This window comes from Pleurodeles waltl, chromosome 3_1 (genome assembly GCF_031143425.1).
Source record: "Pleurodeles waltl isolate 20211129_DDA chromosome 3_1, aPleWal1.hap1.20221129, whole genome shotgun sequence".
In the NCBI taxonomy this organism is placed as follows: Eukaryota; Metazoa; Chordata; class Amphibia; order Caudata; family Salamandridae; genus Pleurodeles; species Pleurodeles waltl.
In genome coordinates, this window is record NC_090440.1 from 237,165,907 (window position 1) to 237,182,631 (window position 16,725).

General features: G+C 43.5%; 1 protein-coding gene across 3 annotated transcripts in view; it reads left to right on the forward strand.

Moving 5' to 3' along the window:
• The window catches only part of CSNK1G1 (casein kinase 1 gamma 1), a 434,750-nt gene that overhangs the window by 268,556 nt on the left and 149,469 nt on the right, over nt 1-16,725 (forward strand). For all 3 annotated transcript variants that reach the window (XM_069222304.1, XM_069222303.1, XM_069222306.1), the window contains one exon: nt 5,086-5,320. In XM_069222304.1, the coding sequence (XP_069078405.1) occupies nt 5,086-5,320 (235 nt within the window). The remainder of the gene's footprint in view (nt 1-5,085; nt 5,321-16,725) is intronic.

The window sequence follows — 16,725 nt, forward strand, 5'->3', positions numbered from 1 at the left end:
CATTAGGAGTCTAGTGGGAGCTAACTTGTGTATAGCCTTTGCAATCCATTTATTGAACCTATCAAAATCTTTGCTTAATTCCTTAGTTACATTAGGGTGGACGGGGGAACGAGCCAAATGGTTGCGGAGTATCAGTTATTTTTCCCCAATGACAGACACCATTGCCAGCCAGACTACTAATGAGACTACAAGACTCGTCCACCCGTGTAAAAGGTGTAATCTTGTGGCCTGACAGTACTGGAGATTCAACTGGCTCTGTTTGTAACGGATGATCCGAACCATATTGTACTTTTGCAGCTATATAATAACACATAGGCCTTTAGGATTCCATTCACGTTCATCTTTGCTTAAGTAAAACACTTTGCAATACCTTGGAACTATGACTCTAAGCATTGAGAAAGTCTTTATTTGGCTGTATCCTGCTTCCTTGGCTCTTCTTTGCTACCAGTCTTATGCCCATCTGCCATCACTTTTTCTGTCAGAGCTCAGACTCCACACGAGACCTGCCAACTTCTCTCAGCCTCTTCTAGCTACTTTCCTGCGAGCTTGAGTTCAATGGAAAAGGAGAACTCAGGAGAGAAAGGGAAGGGGAAATATGGCCAGCTTTCCACTCAATGTACGGACAAGCAGATGGTCCAAGACTCTGCTGCTGCAGTGTTTTTAGCATCCGACACTCGAAAGCTCAAGAAGGGTGTTGACTGTCTGCAGTAGCCACAGCACTGAGGAGACCTATATGAAGGGCATGAAAGGCACAATTGTGTTGGCCACATCCGTGGGACTTTGAGGAGGTGAGTCCTGTTAGCAGTAGCAGCATACTGATCTTCAGTTGTTATTGTCACTGCTACGTGTGAAATTCAGCCCACCCTAATGACCTTTAAGGATGAATCCATTCGAAACACGGAAAGTCTGTTTTAAGAAGTTGGCATTCTACTATTCAAAACAGGTGAAGAGGAAAATAAATAGCACATAATTTATGGTGGGGCTACTTTGTAACATCACGTTACCAGACCCAAAATCTAAGTCACAGCAATAAGGTATCCCAAAACATTATAATGCTTCTGAACAACCCGCATGATTTGGGGATTTATGAGTCCACAGTCATAAAAAAAGCCGAAATGTACAGGTGGAGATTTACTTCTCCCACTGAGCTTACATTCAGCTTTTTGCTATTCACAAACTTTCCCAGAAGTATGCATGGAATGCTGCACCAGGCATAGTTTTTGAGGTGTACTGCTGGAATTGTTTGAGCTTTTGTGAAGTCTCTTATTCTCACTGTGCAGAGTTCGCCATATCAGCGAACCCCGCACAATGAGAGTGAAGACTCCTGTCAAAAGCAGTTTTTTTTTAAATCTCTGCAGGAATCATTTTTTCCTATAGAGAAAGCTCTTCCTCAGCACTCCCTCCAAATCTGGGGCTTATCTGTTCCCCTTCCCATCATGAAGGGTAGTTGCTTCAGCCTTTGGAGTAATTCTGACTATTTCCATTGTGGAAATTGGACAGAGAGGAGTTTGACAATACTCAGACATGTCGGTGTGTGTAACACACTTCAAAAGCAAACCATTACCAATTCCCATCTCTTGATTGTTTTTTTTTATTTCATTTTATTTACAGGGGGTTTTACTGCTCTCATCGCAGAGCAATGTGTTGTAGTAAATGCATATACATCTACCAGGAATACCTTTATGAATTTTTAGCAGGATTCAATCAGTCAGGATTTATAAAGAGTGGCTAATCACCATATAGGGTATCCAGGCCCTTGCAGGTCCCAAAGGGCTATTCGAACAGCCAACTCTTGAGGGACGCTTGGAATTCTGGAAGTGAGGTGATGGTCTGAAGGTTCTTGGGAAGGATGTTCCAGGTTTTTGCTGTGATATAAGAGGAGTGTCCTCCTCTTCTGCTTTGGTAGATGCAGGGAGTATGGTCAAGTGAAAGAGCGGCAGAGTGTAGTATTCTCGACGGTTGGTGGAAGTTCAGGCGGTGGTTAATGTATGCGGGTCCTTGGTTGTGTAGAGTCTTGTGTGCATGGGTCAGCAGCTTGAATTTAAATCTCTTCTGTATGGGGGGGCCAGTGGAGTTGCCGGAAGTGAGGTGTGATGTGGGTTCATCGAGGAAGGCTGGGGATGAGTCTGGCTGCGGCGTTCTGTATGGTCTGAAGTCTCTGTAGTAGGTGTGCAGCAATTCCTATGTAGAGGGCGTTGGCATAGTCCAGTCGGCTGGTGATGAGGGCCTGTGTCACGTTGCAACTCGTGTTCAGTGGTGGCTACTTGAAGATCTTATGTAGCATGTGAAAAGTGAGGAAGCAGGCAAAGGAGACAGTGTTGATCTGTGATTTCATAGTTAGCTAGTTGTAAATTATGATTCCGAGGTTTCTGGCGTAGTCGGAGCGGGTCCTAGGTTTGATGGCCACCAGGAGTCATTCCATGTGTTGCTGCTGTTGCCAAAGATCAGTGCTTCCGTCTTGTCTTTGTTCAGCTGCAGGCAGTTATACTTCATCCAGTCAGCGACGTCTGTCATGCATCTGCCGAAGTTTGTTCTGGTGGTGGAGGGGTCGTCTGTGAGTGACGGGATGAGATGGAGGTTGTCTGCTTAGTAAATTATGTTTAGACTATAGGATCTGACGATGTTAACCAGCAGGGTCATATATGCGTTAAAGAGTGTGGGGCTGAGCGATGAGCCCTGAGGGACACTGCAGGTGATCTCCTTGGGTTCGGAGGTGAAAGGTGGGTGGATCCTCTGGGTTCTTCTGGTGAGGAAGGAGGAGATCCATCTGAGCACGTCCCCTTGGATGTCGATGTGGTGGGTCCTTTTGATCAGCATGTGGCGGGATACGGTGTTGAAGCCTGCCGAAAGGTATAGGAGGATCAAAGCTGCTGTTTATCCCCAGTCAAGGAGGGTTCGGGTGCCAGTGGTGGTGGTCAGGGCAGCTTCGGTGCTGTGATTTCTGCGGAATCCAGATTGGGAGGCTTAGAGTAGCTGGTTCTGCTGCAGGTTATGTTATGAGTTGCTTGTTGATGATCTTTTCCAGAACCTTCACTGGGAACGGGAGCAGTGAGATTGTCCAGTAGTTTTGGGGTTTGTTGGGGTCAGCAGAGGGTTTTTTGAGTAGTGGTGTGACTTTGGAGGTGTTTCCAGGCATTAGGAAATGCTGTCGTGCTGATGAAGGTGTTGAGCAGGGTGGTGAGTTCCTGGCCGATCATTTGGTTTCCAGGGTTGAAGATGTGCAAGCATGGGTCTATGGGAGCTCCCGAGTAGATGGATTTCATGGTGAAGGTGATGTCCTGGGTGGAGAGGATGTTCTAGGTGGTAAGTTTGTGGTTCGTGTCAATTACAGTGGGTGGTGGCATATCTGTGGAAGAAGTCCGTAGGTGTGGGTTGGTGTTTGAAGTTTCTGAATATGGTTGATATCTGGTCGTGGAAGAAGTGGGCACGGTTGTTGCACAGCTCCTGTGAGGTTATGATGTTTTCGCTGGCAGCTGGGTTGGAGAATTCCTTAACAATGTTGAACAGTTCCTTGGTTGTGGTGGTGTTGGTGCTGGTTTTGATGCGTGGGGCAAGGGCTGTCGTCTTTGTTGCTCTCAGCAGGCAGTAGTAGAGGTTGAGCGAGGTCTTGAAGGCTGCTCTGTCACAGGTGTCCTCAACAGTTGTTTGCTGTGTTGTTTCGCTGTTCTGAGTTCTTAGGTGTACCAGCTGGCCTTTTTGCAGGATTTTCTCTGTATGTTGCTCTTGATGGGGGACTGTGCAGTTGGTGATCCAGGTGTTTAAATGTTTCACTCCCTGATCGAGGTTGGCTTGGATTACAAAGCTAAAGGGTATAGGGCCCACTATTCTTATAATATACAGTAATCGAAGATTAATTCTTGAGAACATTGTGGCGTATTAAAATTAGTTTTATTTATTTGTAAACGCTCATCGGCAAATGCATCATAGCGCATCAAACTCACAAATACCCTAACACACACAAAATGAGAGACAGAAAATAGTAGAAAAGGGAATAGGGAGAGAGGACCAACCAAGCAGAAAAGGTCCCCTCAGGGCGCATTTGTATTTGGCCGGCCGTCTTGAGCCGGCCAAACACACACATGCAAATAGGCTGTCTCCAGCCCAGCAACTTTGTTGCTGGGCTGGAAAGAGCCTACACAGGCTCCCAGTCTGCCTGGGAGCGCCCTGGCTGGGTGCTTCCAGCCAATCCTGACGCTGCTCTGAGCATTGTCGGGGTTGGCGCAGGGCAGGCTGGGAGCTTGTGCCTGCGGTGACGAGGGAGAGGAGTGTTGCAACACGACTGAGGAGGTAAGTGTTATGTGTTATTTTAAAAAATATATTTTATTAATCTCCCTCACCCCCTGTGCTCCCCCCACGCGCACGCCGCCCTGTCCCCGTTACATCCACGAGCCACGACTAGAAAAGGTGTTTAAGTACTCTACAAAAGCCTTAAATCAGAAAGGATGCACAGGTAGAAAGGAAGAGCATCCCAGAGTTGATGAGTGACCTATTACTTGTAAGGACCTGCCTCCACAGAAGGACTTCCTATGGTGATGAATATTCACAACAATGTGAGATGCAGATCACAGCACGTGAGTAGGCACATGTTTCTCTATCGAGTCGGAAGTATTTGGGGCCAAAGTGTTGGACAGCCATTTGCAGGAGACCCGACTTGGTGGGGCACCAATAATAAACTGAGCAGGGCTTTTGTTATGTTCCAGGAATTCTTTTTAACCCAGACTTGTGGAAGCACCTTGTCAACGTTTTACTTATGGTGTGGTGCTCTTGTTGGGCCTTGTGCTGCGGGCTAGCAAAATAAATATTTATATATTTTAAGACTTGGTTGACTTTTTGGTCTCAAAAACATGATATTGTCCAATGCCATTATTTCTAGCGCTATCAAATCAAAATGTTAGGCAGGTTCTTGCCTGGTTAGTATTGAAATGTCAAACCTAAATTGACAAAAAATCCTTTCAAAAAATGCTTCCACAGCCAGCTAACATTTAAAGTTTGGTTACCTCATGTGTCCTAAGTCTTAAGCTGGAGGAAAGAGGTTAAGAACTAGTTTGTAGACTTTTTTTGATAAGAATCTGCTCTCTTTTTCAGATTTCCCGAATGGAATATGTGCATTCGAAGAACCTCATCTACCGTGATGTCAAGCCAGAAAACTTCCTGATTGGCCGGCAAGGCAACAAGAAGGAACATGTTATTCACATCATAGACTTTGGACTGGCTAAGGAGTACATTGACCCTGAAACCAAAAAACACATCCCTTATAGGGAGCATAAGAGCTTGACGGGGACAGCAAGATACATGTCTATCAACACCCACTTGGGCAAAGGTGGGCTTATTGTGCACTCTCTGGAAGGGAAGGCTGTAACCGGTCGTCCTGTGGCAGTATGTGGTAAAACGGAAGCTATTATAGAGATCAGCAGCCACTGGTGAATGGGAAATCTACTTCTCATGCTAGGCAGCCTTTATGTGCTGGTGTTGATCCTTTCACAGAGAGCGCTACTTCAAACTGTTTGTTTAGAACGCAATTTTGAAAAACCTAATAATGTGAAAAGCAGTGAATTTTGCAGGTGCTATATTCCTTTAATATTGCTTTTCTGAACATTTTTGGGGCTGCTCATTTGGCTCCTTTTAGGTTATGATTTGTGATATTTTCTAGTGTCAACCCAGAGCTCGCTAGTGACAGTGCGCATGAGCCCCAAATTTAGGAGCCTCAATACCCTCTCACTTTCATTACCCCCTGCATTCTACACTGTTGAAAGTAGGCACCCTGCATTTGTAATGCTACATTATCCTTCTGGCGTGGGGAGTCAGATTGGCAGAACAAAATTGGTTCTATACGTAATCAGATCCTGAACCTCTCTTTCTAGATGATTGTGAGCATTGGGTACTGCATATACTGCTCCGTAAAGCATACATCATGGTTTCAGATTTTCCCTAGTCCAGTTACACTTTTGCAGCAAGGTTTTTAGTGTATCTTAGGTTGATGTTCGAAGCAGATGTTAATAGTTACCTGCAGTTTCGTTGCCCTGTACTATTGTTTGCATGGTTAACCTAGAGAGTAACTATGATGTCAGTGACGTTGTATTTCCATTTAAGGGAGCCATACATTTCGCCGAATAATACCACCGTACAATAGCAATTTTACTTTTAAATCAACGGATGTGATAAAACTTCATCAGTCATTATCAGTCAGGTACAGTTTTGGAATTGTATACTCTCTGAGTTGGCGTAACATGACCTTTTTTCCCCAGAGTCCCAAAGACAGTATCAAAAAGTGCACTTTGTTATTACCAGTTTCACAAAACTTAGAACAACATGAGAACTATAGTTCCCGCTCCATTTCCAATATCCCATAAAGAAGTTAAACAAAACTTATACATTTATTGGAACTGCTTCAAGATACCTCTCCGCCCTTGTCCTCTGGCCCATCCCGTCTTCAGTTGTAGACACTGGCAGACGTAATGCGCATCGCGTAAGTGCAGTTACTAGGGCATTCCTCCATTTGACCTCATGCAAATGAGGAAACACTGCCTTTTCTCCAGTGCCATATAACAGATGCATAGGTAAAGAAGCTGTTGAAAGGTCACTGACTGCGTGCGCCACCTGAGGATGCCCCTGGGGAGGGATTGTGCCAGGGAGCCTCTAGGTATCCACCTGCTGTAACTCACTTTACCTGTCTCCAGCCGGATGCCTTTCCTTCTCTGTAGAAGAGGAGCCATGGTTTCAAACCACTGCTCTGTCTTAATCTAATGTGCTTTCCTGTGTGCAGCCTCAAACTGTCCGAATTTGCGCCTGCTCCGAGAACAGATGTGTGATTTGGAATGCACTGTCCCAGTCTGCAGAGGACGCACCCAGTTAACGGTACATCGAGGCGCGACTGATCACCCAGTCTGTAATCGGGTCCTGTACTTCGTAAACAACTTCATTATCTTTTATATTTATGTATTTTATGGTCTCAAACACACAAAACTATATTGTGGCAGCCAAGAACATGTCACAGATCTCACTTCATCAAGTCCCTATAGCATCCTGGTAGATGTAGTCCGCCTTTTATTTGGTTTTTCAATCTTGATTCAGTAGTATTGCATCAAAACTTTATTTTGGCTACAAAATCAACCATAAAAGTACAGCACAGAAATAACATCGATTTTCTTTTGGCAATAGCTCATTTTTGGAAAGAGCAAATACTAGCACAAATAGGGGGGGGAGTTTAACTGTTGCAGGTAAACCATGCATCACCACATCTTCTAAATCCAGTCTCTTATTATAGGAATTGAAAACCCCTTGGTGTAGCAGTATGAAACTGGCAAAAGAAGCTTAAATGGAGCAAACTCTGGGGAGAAGACACATCACATGGACAGATTAAGACTTTACATGGGTCGAACTGTTCAAGGGGGAAGCAGAGATCCCACCTCACAAAACCAACTCTAAATCTGGTTAAAAGCAATCTGTCCCAGGTATTGTGAGCCCATTCCTGGTAGGGCTCCAATACTAATGAGGTTTGGAGCTTCGCATAATCCATGACACTGATTTTTGTCAATTTGGCTTCCTCTTGTCAGTGTCTCATGGCTTTAAAAGACTTCTTGACCCATACTAGATCTGAATTAGATATAACAGAAGGGCTGGAAAAAAAGATCACTTCTCCCCCAGATTGGTCCATTCTGCCTCGATCTAATGAAACCAGAGGACTTTAAAGCTTCTATCACGTGAGAGGCAGTCAAGGATGACTTCCTTGTTAAAGCCAGCATCCAGGTTCGCCTATACTGCACACCACAAGTCAAACCCGAGTGCTTGATGTACTATAAAAGTTGAGAAAGCAGAGAGGGACTCCCTAAAAATTCCTCAGCACTCTTTTCTGTTTGCCCTGGAGAGAGCTGATATTCAAATAGCCTCATATGTAAGAATGGGAAGACATTTACTCCTATAAAGCTCCAGCAGGGGTCCACTAGTTTTCTTCTGACGCAGGAGGCTAATTTGTAGATATAGCCATGTGCACTCTCGAATCTGTGACAGGCTTTGAGTTTGCAAGGTGGCCAATTCCCCCTGGCATCGAAAACAATACCCAGGTACGAAAGATACTGAGTGGAAGCAACAGGGTGACCCTGCAGGTATATTCTATGCATCTTGTGGTGCTTCGGGCTGCAGGCCATAGTGAATGTTTTAGACAGATTAGTAACGAGGCCAAGTAACCCCATAAAACTGACAAATTACTGAACCAGGATATTTAAGCCATTAACATTTCTTGGAAGTAAAACGCAGTCATCCAAATAGAGTAATTCTGGGACCTTTTTCTTACCAATTGAAGAGACGTCGGATGTTCTTACAGAAATGGCTGAGCCCAGGCCATTTATGTACAAAAGAAAAAAAAAAAAACGGGGACAGGTCAGATTCCTGGTTCACCCCTTTCCCCAGTTTAAAACTATAACTGCACTCGCCCGATGGGTCAAACCGTACTGACGCTGAGAGGTTGTAATGTAAGCCCCGTAAAAAATCTACTAGCCTGCCATCCACCCCTAGATTGACCAAGTTTCCCACAATTTGGTTCTCAACACACTGTTGAAGAAGCAGGACCAGCCCAGGAAGGCCAGGCCGATGGAGCCCCGCTTAGCGATGGTGTACTAGCTTATCAGCAAATGCAAGTTCAGACATAGCTCCACTGTGCCCAGCCCCTTCCAAAACCATAGTGCACCTCCAATAGCGTGTTTGACTCCCTGAGCCAAGACCAAAGGTGCTCCAACACAACTCGCCCTACAGTCTCCACAATCTACAGAATCCAGCAGGGTTATTGGCTGATGACAACCTGGTGATTCAGGATCACCCTTTTTAAAAACAGAAGCAATGGTGGCGGTATGCCGCGGTTCTGGGAGGCCCGTTTTGACTGAGGCATTAAAAACAGTTGCATAGCAGGGGTGCCCAAAACTCTTGTAGATATTTATACTAGTCTGTGGGGGACCCTTCCGTTGCAGGGGCCTTGTTAGAAGGGGGCTTGAAATAGCCTCATATATTTCTTCCAGGGTAACTCCCCCTGATAAGGGGGAAACCACCTCTGCCTCATTCCTCTCTGGATGAATACCAGAGCCATATAACACAGTAAAAATGTTAACCCAAACCTCAGGACTAAGAGGTGGTGAATTTGTGCTTGCCCTCATGGAGCTGATAATGGTTACCACCGCCCAAAAGTCCCTGGGGTCTTTCTGCCTGCATGCCAAAACCAACTTCCCCCAGAATTGTTTTTCAGTCTCCTTGTGCCTATATTGTTGGGCAACCTTATACGTGGCTCTACACAGTTGGACCTTATAACTGTCTTCTGACTTCTCCTTCAATGCCTTTTGTAAGTTAGCCCCGACCTTTCTGTAGGATGCCTCAAACCATTTTACCTCATGATTAGCAGAGCTAATAGGCTTTGTAAGTAACTTACTGTTATACCCATCTTGACAAATTGCCTAGTCACAGCCCGCTGATCATCACAGGGAGTAAAACAGTTGAACAGTGTTTTAAGATGGTTGACACGCACGTTTGATGTAAGGGCTGTTGGGTCAACATTCCTCCAAGCCAGACAAAGCCCTTGTAACTTGACTTGACAACTAAGGATGCCATAGACACACCTTTAGCACCTCTGTCTTCCTTATGGGTACTCAGTCCGAGCCATGGAGGGTTGTAGTCACGAAATAAACCTACCTCCTTTCCACCGTTGGATGCCCAACCCATTAAATCTCTAGATACGAACATATAATCAATTACTGAGCCGTAATCCCCATTTACAAAAGGTGGCATTTGAGAGCTAAAAAGAATCCAGTAACTCAGAGGCATTAATTGGGTCGAATTGATAAGATGGAACAGAACTTTAGCCCTCTGGTTCATACGTGGGCATGCACACCCTGTATAGTAAAAACACTGTTCTTCTGTATAGACCACAGTTTAATATTAAAATCACCACCAACATTGATATGAAACCCTGTGTGCAAATAGGCACATTTGGTATCAAGCTCTAAAATAAAATCTGAAAGCATAATAATATTGGAGCTAAAATCAGACCATGAACACCCATTATAAAAATTTATTGAAAAAACCCAATAATCGTGCTATTGGCCCAGGTAGATAAAAAGGCTTGGACTAAAGTGTTATCAGTGCAGGATGGGCTGATTTTTCTTTCCAGGGTTACTTTGAAGTATGCCATAAGCCCTACTTTGCCCTGAGAGAGGGAGATGGGATTGCCGGAACCATATAGACGATGAAACCATCCAGGCCGATGACCTCCACAGCCCAGGTTTCTTGGAAAAAAGATAATTTTGTCGTTTTTGTGTGAAAGTGACCCAGGTCTCATTGCCAGCTTTCCTAACGAGGCTGACAATATTCCCAAAAAGTATTTTACCCAGAGGGGAGTATCAAGAGTATTAATCGGCTTCCCCATTGTAGTGTCTAAACCGCTAACTTCAAAGCTGTGCGCTGTGAAGTGAGCATAGTTTACAATATCTACCATTGGACTAGGCCTACCGGCAGGCTGGCCTATACCTTGGCTAATTTCCTGGGATGGGCACACCTTGTTTGTCTGGCCAGCACTAAGTCAATTGATATCGACCAAATCCCCCAGAGGCACAAAACGATTCTGGAGATGGATGTTAGGAGTTCGTGGCAAAACTGGGTTAGGGCATGGATGCCCCTACCGGTTTTGAGGATTGTTATCCATGATTCTATAAAAGTAGCCAAGGGGCAATATCTTGATATTGCCAGGCTTGTTTTGGCCTTGGGCAATGGCCCTGATCAAATTCTGTGCTATTCTCGGATTTCTGAAAGTGACGATGACAGTCTCCTGTAAAGTCTTTATACATCTTCCCCACCCAACCCAACCTCCTGTACATGAGCACTTTATTAAATAACTTGACCATACACCACAAGTTCCCATGGATACAGTGAATCAATTTGTGGATTAAGTCTGGTGTAGGTTCAACTGTTTCTGGGCACAAAGTTGTCACATTGGCTAAGACAATAACAAAAGAACAAGCCACCAGTGGAAGATTACACCTAGAAGCAGAGCCTTACTCTAAGCAAGTCTTTCTGTTGGGTATAACTGAGTTTCCAAATGCCCTGGGTGCCCCAGTAAGTTAGCCTGGTTCCTCATGATCTTCAAATGGGCATGAAGCAGCTGAGCTTATCTCAGACGCCTTCTAGTAGGCAAGGGTTCTGAATCCTCCTCCCTTCAACTGAGGGATGAATCCTTTGACAATTGGAAATACATTGTTTAGTTTGGTGCAAAGTATCAGTTTCAACAGTTTCAGAGACCTGCCTAAAGTCCAGATCAGATAATCTCTTCTCAGTAGACTCCAAGCGGTCGTACACACCTTGCAACTTGGAATCCAAAAGGGCCTCAACTTCTTCCCCAACCGGGCCAACATGCCCTAAAGGGCCCCCGAAATTGGGCCAAAAATGCTGGGTGCCTTGTTCCATGTAGGGGCTCGATTGGTTGACGGCAACAGTTTGTTTTCGATTGGCCCAGCCCTTCTACATAGTACTTGAAGGCTTAGCAGATTTGGCTGTTGGCTCATTTAGGGAGGAAGCATCTTAAGCTCTTGCTGACCCTGGGTATCCTCTCCTAAGTTAGATTCTTCTGCCAAGCTGGCGGAAGAAGCAGATTGCAGTGTGTGCATAACCCTGCTATCAGTGGGTTATAAAGACAGCCTACTTTCAGCAATAAGATTTTTTAATCTAATAGCACCCGCTGCCTTTTCGATGTAACCATCAAGCGTACGAATCTTCTTTTGCCACAGAGGACCCCCTTCATATTAAAGTTTGAGCTTGACTGTGCAGCCTTACTGCAGAAGCCCATAGTAAGGTAGACAAACAGTAGTTAGAGGCACAAATCGCACTTAAAAGATTTGTCTGGGAGCAAAGTTGAACAGTAACTTTACTACAGAGTCAGGGGGGTGGCCCAGCCCGGCCTCTTCTGGGCCCCGACGGGCGCAGACAGGCCTGCTGTTGGCCCAGTCTTCACCTGGGCACGTCCCGTGGGCCAAATCGGTCCCTTTTGGTGCACATCTGGTACGAAATGAGGGCCCGACCTCCAACAGTAGAAGAACCAGTGCGGGATGGGGCTTGCGGTCCTGCACCCTGCACACACATTCTTGCGTCCCGCTTCGCGGTCCAAGTTGCTCCGTTTTGGCGCCCGGAAATCAGGACCCTGCCTCCAGCATCAAAAGAAGCAGTGCGAGAAGGGTCTTGCAATCCTGCCGTCGGCACACACGGTATTGAGTCCCAGCTGTAAAAACATGTAGTGCAGACGGCTGCGGTCTGACTCTCGTTCTTGTGCCTTCTCTTGTTTCCATGGTTCTCATATTTTAGCATTGTTCTGGCTCTCAATCTTTTCATTCTTTTTTCTAAATGGTCATTGCCTTTGGGTTTCTTGGGACTTTCATTCTAACTCTCAATTATTGTTTGTCATTCTTTGCTTCTCGTTGTTGCTTTTATTCTCCTGACTTACTTGCATTCTACCTCTTTACTTCTTTACAACTTTGACGCTCTGTCATGTCTTATTTTCTAATACTCTTGTTCTGACTTGCGAGGTTCTTCCTGATATCTTTTCTTTTCCCTGCTCTTCCACATGTGATCTTCAATTTAACTGTCACACACTCTGCCTGCTCATAGTTAATTGTTATAATCTCGCTGTCTGCATACATTTTCCCTCACTTTAGCATCCCACCTTGAACACTGTCTCCTCCTCCTTGTTTGTGAACTGGAACTGTTATTTTACTGCACTCTTCACAGTACTTAAGCATTTGTGATGCTCACAACATACATGTGTGATGATCACACAATCACAGGTGCCAAGATGCCTAGTTAAATGGAGCCTGCAGCGAAAGCAGTATTTGCTACATGTCATTGGAAGGTGTGGATTCATTTGTACCTATTGACTGCTTTGTACTCGTAATTCAGTTTCATCACCTAGCAGTCTCCTGTAATTTTCCATGAGTGTGGGTTTGAATTTTGCTTTAGAATAGCTGGCTTCAGAAAAACTGAGTCAGAATTATTTCTTGATGGATTTTTATTATTCAAGGTGAATATCTGAGTCCATGAACTGTCCTCACATACTGGATTTACAAGAGTGTTTTTTGTCACAACTCTTCTCCTGTTAGGTATGTATATATCCAGCCGTATGTGGCCTGGTTTTGCCCATGAACTTTCTCGCCCCTCGTTGTTGTAACCTAACAAAAGCTCAAAAGGAATGTCTCTTGAGTTGAAGTCTAAGGTAATAATGGATGTTATCAATCAGAATGTTTTGAAGTTTGCGTCTCGAGGCCTCCGTGTTCGCTACACCACTCTATCAAGATATGGTGCTTATACATAATACAGTACAGGTTGGAGAACTAGGTCATCTGAGAAAAATGAATGTTTGGGTAAATTATGGCAGTTAGCTTACACCTAAATTGGTGGGGACTGCCTATTTTGGAGGTTTTATGTAAAATCTATGGAAAGAGATTTTGTGTAAAAACATTGACACATTTTGTTATTTTTTCGAAATTTCAGGGTTTCCTAATTAAGGAATATTTTTCACTGCATTAATAATTGCTATAAGGGTGTGTGGTTCCACACCTTCACTTGCTCACCTTTCTCTTGTAATTCATTTTTTTTCCCCGCTTCACAATTATCTCTTCTTTGAACGTTTAGCCCTTCCCACCCAGTTACCTCCTCGCCCGGATGTGTAGTATGACATGACAAACTTAATATTTTGTTCCTCGAGCTGTTTTACACTTGGCTTACTCTGCACTAACATGGATTAGTGTGTACAGAAACCCAGGTTTCAGAAATTAGTGCCTAGTGCTCAGCATCCTACGACAGTTACCATTCTGTTGTAGTTTTCTGGCTGCATTTCAATTTGATGTCTCCGGATGGAACCCAATCAACAAAATCGTAAGTCAGAATCATAAGTCAGAGTCCAAATGGCTTTTCTTCTTCCAATATATTTACTCTTGTCTCATCATAAGCCTCATTAACCCATCATAATTAAATTCTTGATCAGCTTGTTATGTTTAATGTCATCATTATTTCCATCCAGGCACAAATCTGGCACGTGGTTTGCAGAATACACCACTTGATCAAGGCATAGCATTTAAGATGTATTTGATTATTTTAGTGTGCCTCTATTGTTTCTGTACTTATTATTATTTTTTTTCATTTCTGTTATGGCAGCATGCTTGTTAAATCTATTCCAACACTACGGAAAATATGTAATGTGAGCATGCTGCCAGCTGTGATCGGAAACGGCCTTCTTTGGGGAGCTTGAAGAATAAAGACAAATGTTAATAAAAAAAAAATGTACGCAGTTAAACAGGATAGAAACAATCGAGGTGCATTAAAATAATCGATTACATATTTTATAATAAACTCTAAGCATTGCTAAAGTGGAACATTCTGTGAAATACGTGTTTATTGTGTAGAAGAATAGGAATCACCATGAACCATGAGATATAACAACCTGATCGTTGATGATATCTATAATAATGCAAAGAGAATCGAGCTATTGAAAGAAAATAAAATTAAGACTTTTTGATATTTATGATTTATTGTATTAGGCATGTTGCCTCCAGAGACATCTCACATTGGAATGAATTACTGTCTCGCTGAATATTGTGTTGAAAATGGCTTGACTGCAACTTGCTTCGAACAGGCATGATGTCTTTCAAGGCCATGTGTGCGATGTCACTTCATGGAGGCTAGATAGGTGCTGTCTTCATGCTATTGGATGACAAGACTTCAGTTTGAATTTCAAAGGATTATTGAAAATGATTTACACTGATATGAGTTATGTCAAGAACATAGAAATTCTCTCTTTTGACAACTGGAAAGCAAAGAGCAGGGGGAAATGTAAACTGATCCTTTTTGTCATCTCCTCTTCAGTAAGAGTGGAGTTACTGTAGACTCTCAGTGCTGTCCTCAGAAAGTGCATTCAGTGGAATGCCAGTTTATACTCATCAAAGGCTAAGATTTTTACTTTATCGTGGTTCCCGCATCTCATGCACTGACTTTAATGGATGCAAAACCTCAGGCTAGGTTCAGGCTCTAATTAACATAACATGCGGCCCCCCTAGCCCAAAGTAATCTTAACACAAATCAAGTAAGTCAAAAGCTCAAGTGAGTAAAGTTCAAAAGAAACGCAATCTGTAATTCCACGCCAATCTTTATAAAGTCCAATCCAGTCCAGAATTTTATTGGATCATATCTTCACATTTACAGCAATCTTCATGGAAAAACACTCCGAGCCAACACGTGTTTCGTCATGGGAAAGTTCTCTAGTCCCAACGACTTCTTCAGGGCTCAAGTCAAAAGTCCACTACAATATTTAGTAAAACTTTTTTAGAAATTTTATATTGATTCCAACGGTGTGTACCATTATCCATATGGCTTATCACTGCACCAACATATATCAAACTCCTTATTTTCCAAGTGCTCAGTATTAACGAGCTGTGTATTTCAAATCTGCATATCACTTAAACGAGCCAAGAAACAGCGTTCCCCAAGCTACGGAAACGCTTCGTTGCGAGTACGCATACTGGTTCCTGTAAATGAGATGGTAAACAAGGTGCATTCTAGACCTAATGGATTCATGAGATAGGATGCAAATAAATGGGCCACTCCCAAATATCGGGAAATCAATAACCGCGTGTCTGCTTTAAGTTTAGAGTGCATCCTGTTGTTCATTTCTGGCAATCACTATCTTTCTAGCAATTACGGTAGCCTTCTTGGGATAGAAGAGGTTTGTTTATTCCACCTTGGATAAACCACTTATCATATAGAAGACTATTGAGAGCCATCAGCCATGGAATATTAATCCATATACAGCTATTTACATCACAGAATTCCTATTCTGAATGTTTGTGGCCACTGTACTCTCTATTGGAATTATCCTAGCAGACTGTCCTAGAAGACTGTCACTGTTTAAAGAAGAAATCTAAAGAAAATGGTGTTTGTGCATGTGATTTCCTACAGTGATAGTTGGAAATGTAATAATTTATGAATTATTGCATTCCGAAAGTCACAGGGTCATAGTCACCATAATTTCAGCATCCTAGAATCCTGGAATCACTTGAGATAATATATCTATGTAGAACATGGGTCCCCATGTTCCATATAAATTTGACAGTGTACAGCTGCTGGTCACCTTTTCTGTTAATCCTCCTGGTTCTCAGTTTCCAAGGATTGAGGAAGACTAGTCTACAATGACCTCCCATTTAGCTGTTCTTAAGATGGCAGCCTGAACTCTGAGAGATTTAAAAGTAGTAAACCATTTACCAGTAGATGGGTGTAAATAGTGGTGGTTGTATACAGGCTTCTGTTTTCATCACTTTGCAACTGCTCCACAATGTTTATCAAGCTGGAAGCCATTAATACATTTTTGTCACCTCCCTCAAAGCACTCAGGAATAAATTAGGAAACTTCTCAAACTTGATTAAAATGTTCTAGGCTTACTAGTTTGCATTCCCCATAAGCCATCTTTTTGAGGAATTACACTGTTGGAGTTTTATGCGTTGGCATGCTCTGTCTGCGGAGCAGAACTGGGTTGCACTTAAGATCCGTTTTCTCTTTCTGCCTACATTGATATTTCTATGTTACTGTACATGATAGAAACGCCTAGCTGCAGATTCCTTACCTTAGAATTACCCCAGGCATCAGGCTGGATCTGGAAGATTTTTCATGAGCAGTACCCCTGTGCGCAGGTAGGTGGTGTCAATCGGCCCTGTG